Genomic DNA, 6,894 nt, shown 5'->3' with positions numbered 1-6,894 from the left:
CCGCCACGCAAACTCAAATTCAACAGCAGTACTACTTGGCCGCCCCACCACCATCACCATTTCAGGGACATGCAAGATAAGGATTCCATTGCCAGTCTTATCCTGCAAGCTGTGCCTGCTCCTGTTAAAGCTGACTTAACTTAGGTTATTTTTCTTTGCTGTGCCTTTTTGCTATTGCATTTGTTATTTTGCAGTCTGTATATGATAAGTACTTTGTAATTGTACAATTAAATGTATTTCTTGTTGCACCTCAATATGATGATAACATGTCAACAGAATCAAATAAAACATGTATGATAACACGTAATGCCCTATGCAACTTTGTAACTCTAACCACTATGGTGCATCGCAAGCAATCCCCCAGTCTTTCTCAATCTGAAAATTCTGATTCCTCAAGTGATTTGGACAATTCACGATGGCTCTCCAAGTCCAACCCACAAGAATGCAAAAAAAAACGCGGTCGATCACACAAATTGGTTCAAAGTAGAGATGCAACACCAAAGTAAGTTATTTCATGTTGGTCTGGTGCTCACCCTTCTTGTACTCAAGGGGACAATTGAGTAGGATAATACATGGGTTCTTGATTTATCAGCATGTGTTTAGGTGGGATACAAACAAAGAGTGAGCAACATAAGTCTTGAAAAGTAAAAGTAGATGCTACTATTCTACAAATTGGTTGCACGAAGGCTAGAGAGCTTCCTTTGCACCCATAAGGCCCTGTATTCTGCACTACTAATATTGGAAAATACTACCGCCTCATTCAAGTTTGATGATAAGTAGTCCATGAGGATCATGACATCATCTGCAGTCAAACCATCTGTCTGAGTAAGCAGACTGACTGCATGCCCAAGGTCAGTGGCAGGAGGATGATCAGATAAAGAAATGGTCAACCCTCAAATGATTTGAGGAAGACTCCCTGCAATTGATGTAAGTGCTGCACTACCCTCCTGCTAGGCTGTTACAGTTACTGAGGGAGGCCGGTTCTGCTTAGAGCAGGATTTGTCTCCTTCACTGAGCGCACTGGATTTGCGCTTGCTCCGGCTGATACTGGTCAGCCCTGAGCCTAAGTTGCTTGTAGTAGCATAGTACAATGGTACAGTTGAGGAGGAGGATGGTGACAAAAGACTGACATCTGGTCCTGTCACCGGCGCTGGTGGAGGAGCCGGTAGAAGTAGATGGTGGGGGAAGGGCATGCTAGTGCATAGGCTCCATTCCAGATGCAGCAGTGGGAGTGGATGGTTGGGGAGGTATAGGCCAGTACCCACTAGGAGACTCCATTGCAGAAAGAGGACGACTCTGATGGGGAAGGACCAGGAACAGCCTGAGTCCTGGCCTTTGGCTGACGGGTAGTATACTTTCCCTTGGCAGAGATCAGCTCCTAAGGAATCATCTGGTCAAGAGCATTGAAGTGCAGGAACCCTTTAGTCTTGTATGGTGCTGCACCAGGATGGCCCTAAGGTTAAAGAAAATCAGCAGACTATTTGTTTGATATACTGTAGTAGTACTACATACCTTGGCATATCTATCCCAAGTATCTCCATGCTCATCTGTAATTCCAGCGCCATGTTCATCACTTCATGAAAAGCTGGATGTCTTCTTGATGTTGACAACAACACCATAAGCTGACTTTAGCTACAGATATATAATATTAGAAATAAATAGAAAGTATTAGATTCTGTTCAAACATACATTGCCCCACTTCGTCTTGCAGGAATCAGTGGTCTTTTCTCCGCCATGCTGATGGGTGAAGGTCTTCTTGATGTGTTCAGCAGCTCCTTGAAAGTGGTCATTTTGAAGCTTAGACCATCACCAGCCCCAGATTTGTTACTGGAGAAATAATCAATCAAGGCCCTTTCTTCATCTATCATCCAATGTGCAGGGATTTTCCTTGTTCTTTCTAATGTTGAGCCTTGAATGTTGACAGATCCTTGGGATTGGCGGGAACAAGTAGATTCAACAGAAGTACATATCACTGAGAGACATAGTGATGGATCTAGTTCTGGATCTGAAAGAGTATGTATCTCTGCGAGTATATCTAGCCATCATCACATAGACTTGTGGCATGCCTTTCTCTTTGACCACCACCTGGTCAGACTTTTCCCATGCTTTTTCAAGCAGGCAAACTCCTGTCTGCTCTCATGATTAATGATCCTGCATTACCATCTCTTGTAATACCTGGTCCTAATGAGACCATTACCACCCACTCCCTCATGGAGACAATTGAGGCCAACCTCTTTATAGACATCGACTCCTTGTTGGCAAACATTGTTCTAGCTACCAAAAGTCCTGATGGACTAATTGATTGGATCAAACTCAAGCCCGAGTTCCATGGCTTCATTATAAAATGTGTTCTTCAACTCATCTCAAAACATGCAGCAAAATCTAAGATAGCTCCTGCAAAAGAAGCCTTATTCCAATTCCTCATCAATCTCCTTGATGGCAGAGCTACATGTAATGCCTTCTTCCATGAAATGAAGACTGCCATGGCCCTGAAACATGCTAACAGGGAGAGAAAAAGTAAGGGCACAGAGAAGATGAAAGTTCAACTTGACAACACAGAGGAGTCAGAAGTTAACTTGAATGCCAATGGTGCAGAGGTGAAGAAGACACCACACCAGACTCGAACCCAGCCATTGCAACTGCCACCTCACTGACTCGGACTCCCACTCAAGTTAATCACCCTCCCGACCTGGAGGTGACCCCACAACCGCAAGTGCCTGTGGTCAACCACAAACCAGAAACAATGGAAAGCAGATGCCCAGGGATCCAGAATCACCCAGCATGCGAGGAATGCCATACCAGGCCAGCTGCTGGTATCAAGCTTAACCACTATCCCAAATGCACAGTGCACCACTTCCACAGAAATAGAGATACATACATTGATGGATACACTGACTACACTTGCTATTGTGCTGAAGATTACGACCAGAGACATACCCCTGGCAGCATATGACTAAGCTCCACACCCACACCCATTATCACCTTCAGATGGCCTTGACTGTCCTTGCTTGTGCCTGGACCAATGATCACACAATAATCAAAAGAAGTAAATAGTTCATGATGGTAAAAATACTTGTATGTTTTGTCTACCATAGGGCATGGCCCCAATGGACAATAAACAATGATCCCAAAAAAAAACAAAAAAAACATACTCGTAATAACATGTGAGGCAAGGAATCCGGGATCGCCCTTTGTGTGTCACATGACACCAAATATTGATTTGTTGAATTTGGATTCAGCGAATTTTGCCAGTCCATACATAGCCTTACTTATTGGGCAACCCAGGTGCTTGAAGTTTTGGATATTTTTAGCTGATGCTGGGAACACATCACATTATTTGCTGATATGCCAGCAGCATCCAGTCCTATAGTCCCGTTGCCATGTAAAGTTCCTCTTTATCCGGGAGATATTAAAGGAGGCAGTGATCCACTGAATTTGCCTCACCCTAGAGGTGCAAGACCTATCTACTATCACCTATAATAAGAGTATTTACATGGGAATCACAGGTGAGCTTTCTCAGTACATCTAGATATACTTCTGGACTCACATGCACCAGCAGCAAAGCAAATAGCATTATACTCTGAGCTCTTCTATTATTTATCCCAGCCATTGTTCATAAGTAGCTACTAAGTCCTCACCATATGTATCTACATCCTCTGCTTGCATGGTTCTAACATAGGTGACATAAATGTCACAGCAATTACCCTCCTCCACAACACCCTTTGACTTTCTGACAAACCTTTCATATATTTCTTTGTCTTCAGGTTCCGCTTCATCATTGCATGCCTCTAGCAAAGCAAAACACTGATCAACATATCTGAAAAAAGCTTAGCTACTGTCTCTATTATAACCCAGACAAACTCACTTCAAATACTCTGTTTGCTCCTCGACTGGCACGTCTGGATGCAACAACCTCTTGGCAAGCGCAGCTGATGAGCGAGGATCATCAGTGGAAGGCAAGTCTGATTTTAACACTTCTTGTTTGGAGGTTAATGTCTTCTTGGAAAACTCATGCTGAGACGAAGGATATGTGCCGATCCAACGACGAACTCCAGCCATGAGCCTGGGAAACAGTCTGCATGAAATATCATAGACTAAATCGGATACATACCGTGGATGGTGTGTTGGATGAGTGCTGTGAGGGAGAAATGGACTGTAAGCAATGTCCTTTAGAGTCTTCCTGTGGATGATGACGGACAAATTAGCAATGATCTCGCTCCTGTACAGTACTGCTTACCCTGGTAGCTTCAATGTGCTATTCATGGAGTACGCAAAGTGCTTTCCCAGCGATGTGAATAAAAGTGGACGGTAGTACTCCGCCCAAAATTCTCCGCCTACGTTGACAAAGTTGCACAATGCTGACGAGCACTCCATCACGTCATACAACACCTGGAGATGTCGCTTCTGGAACCATTTCTGGTACTGACCACGTTTCGGAGGAAGCGCCAAGCTGCGTTCAGCTGCCACGCCGAGAAATAGATTTATTGCTGCTTGTTTGTCTGCGTCTAGATGGACTTGTCAGCTATGGTGTGGGTGAGTACAAGACAAGTAGGTACCAAGAAGGGAGTTAGCATAAAAACGGCGGATGTTTTCGATGATGTCCCTCGAGTGACTGTTCCAGTGAGGCATCCTGCGATATGTTTCTACCCGATTCACAAGTGCGCTACCGGTATACTGCAGCGCGATGGCTAAACAAAATATCAGCGATAGCCAACACAAGTTATACGACAAACTCAACTATCTCCATGGTCATGATACATTTCAGTCAACATGTTTACCGCATCTGAATCAAATGGGAGATTCGGACTAGCAACAACACCGAGGGCATATAACTGGTGGCCCAGTGCACGCTTCCCGAAAACAAATTGTGCTGCATTCGTACGATCTAGGCAGTCGACACAGTTTGTGCGGCATACACCATTCTGCAGCAAGATGGAACGACGGAAATGTTCGTTCTCTTCACTAGGAATGACAAAGTCAATATGACATTTGAAAAAGACGAGTGCAATACACACAAATTGCCATTATGGAGACCATGAGCGAGTGGTTCCGCGCCAGAATGAAAGAATCCAGTCATTTGAATGGATACCTCTGCTATGTCCTCGAGGTAGCTTATAACATCTTGTGTTTTCCTACAGTCATATTGAGACAGCGCAGCGCCAAAATTGCATGAAGTACGTACTCCTTGTATGCCCGTGACATATCCCAAGCCCGATAAACCATCTTGTACTCATCCGGCAGAAATTGGTTCAAATATTTGACGCATTGAGTGTACTCATCCAACAGCTTCGATTCGCGTGGCTGCGGCTCCCGTCGTTTGATGAGGTTAAGAATTGTGATTGGCGCGCCGTATCGTGCAAAAAGGTCATCGAAGTGACGAGAAGCAGCAACATAGAATGGATCTACAACATTGACTTGGGATATGTCAAAATAAAGGTAAGTTGATGGTTTCAACGGACGTACTTTCAATAGGCGGTCGGGGAGTCATGCTAGTAGTTTCTTGTGTCCAGTATATGGGAATGCTGCCCCTGTACTAAGAAGGTTCGACTAATGTAAGACTATGATAGATCGCATGATTGCATTGGTCCGTACCTGAACGTAACTGGTATACTGAGGGCTCGGCCGACGTTGGCATTCGCCTGTTGAAGGACCGGTGGGAGGAAAGTAAAATGGTGTCGTTAGTGCTTCTGATACAATTTGCTCGGTCTCAACCTCGTTTGCAACGTTTCCCTAGTAAATGCCTGAGGAAAAGGATTATTTGATATACTAGTTCCGTACCTCTTCATTGACACCGCGGGTCAAATATCGAGCTCCGGCATAATGGCGCGACCGACGGGCAATAAGCGTTACAAAGACTACACGCCCAAGTACAGTAAGTTCTGGAAGCGCACTAAGCATCATGATGCAGGAGCGCAAACGGCCGATGCACTTACTGGCCTGGTCCACATGACCATGTATGAGTGGCAGTAGCCATGGACGACGGACGCCAGTGGCGGGGGAATCCTTGAGAGGTGCAGCGATCATGTGAAAATTCCAAACGTATCGATCATTGAAGGGCCATCTGGTACCATTGAAACGTTTTGGCTTGGTGAGGTTATTTTGAAGCGTAGAGGTGATATCGTATGAGTAACTGGATTGAGGCATAGTGGAACCAATTAGGAGAGCTCACACACTTGAATATTACCCACCTGAAGTAAAAGTTTTTCGATATGTCAACTTGCTTGAACATATTCGCAAGGCGCTGCTCCTCGGCAGGACGGTCAATCTTGTGATTGGATGCAACAGCTATCATCTCCGTGTTCTCGCAATGGTATAAATAGTGGCCACCAAGAAGTGCCACAACAGAACGCTTTGATATGACGATCATGTACCACCCAGCGGTGAACTTCACAAATCCTTGGTCTGGTCAGCGACTTACGATAAACGTACTGGTGCGGCATACCTGCAATACCAAAGATTATGCGTGCCTTACCAAGCCCGCCAGATCCCTTGTTACCATCCTCCAGCATCTTGAGCATGTTGCTCATTTGCTTGCCGCTATAGTCGGTGTCGTCCTCGACAATGGCGATGTCGGTTTGTGAGGTTCGGTCAATCTTGACAATCCGGTGCCGCGAGTCAGAGGCATTAGAGGCGACGATATAGAAGCGCAGTTTGTTCTCGTATAAAATGAACTTGTTGAACGCAGAGAACTTGGGTACCAAATTACAATTGGCTGGGAGTTGTATTGACTTGTCTGACGACTCCGCAGCTTTACCCTGAAACACAGCGGCGGGTAATGTCGATGAGCTCGGTGGATCTGACTGTGACACTAGTCGATCCATGGCAGCCTGGCAGGTAAGTGCTACTATTACTAGTGGGATGTAGTACTTAATTCTTATTTACCTAAGGTACGGC

The 6,894-nt window shown here is 45.1% G+C and overlaps 1 protein-coding gene across 1 annotated transcript; it reads right to left on the bottom strand.

The window, feature by feature from the left end:
* Positions 1–3,550: 3,550 nt before the first annotated feature.
* Positions 3,551–6,867, bottom strand: F5891DRAFT_1069535 (phosphoinositide polyphosphatase). Its single transcript, XM_041363236.1, has 14 exons — positions 6,443–6,867; positions 6,189–6,396; positions 5,934–6,130; positions 5,779–5,879; positions 5,593–5,730; positions 5,464–5,533; positions 5,183–5,414; positions 5,016–5,132; positions 4,739–4,962; positions 4,557–4,688; positions 4,238–4,505; positions 4,112–4,180; positions 3,866–4,063; positions 3,551–3,817 (listed from the first exon to the last, which is right to left on the bottom strand). The coding sequence occupies exons 1-14, from the start codon at positions 6,819–6,821 to the stop codon at positions 3,598–3,600; spliced, it is 2,553 nt and encodes an 850-aa protein (XP_041218181.1). The 5' UTR covers positions 6,822–6,867; the 3' UTR covers positions 3,551–3,597.
* Between the last annotated feature and the right edge of the window lie 27 nt (positions 6,868–6,894).

This window comes from Suillus fuscotomentosus (assembly GCF_016647785.1).
Source record: "Suillus fuscotomentosus strain FC203 chromosome Unknown F5891scaffold_125, whole genome shotgun sequence".
NCBI lineage: Eukaryota > Fungi > Basidiomycota > Agaricomycetes > Boletales > Suillaceae > Suillus > Suillus fuscotomentosus.
The sequence above is the reverse complement of the archived record's forward strand: the minus strand, read 5'-3'. Positions and strand labels throughout refer to the sequence as shown.

What these genes read in the sequence shown, in the direction of transcription:
- F5891DRAFT_1069535 (XM_041363236.1), bottom strand. Translation starts at nt 6,821, where the DNA reads ATGGATCGACTAGTGTCACAGTCAGATCCACCGAGCTCATCGACATTA. An exon ending in TGGTCATGTGGACCAGGCCA is followed by an intron (nt 5,880 to 5,933) that starts GTAAGTGCATCG and finishes GTGCGCTTCCAG; the next exon opens with AACTTACTGTACTTGGGCGT. An exon ending in AGTATACCAGTTACGTTCAG is followed by an intron (nt 5,534 to 5,592) that starts GTACGGACCAAT and finishes GAACCTTCTTAG; the next exon opens with TACAGGGGCAGCATTCCCAT.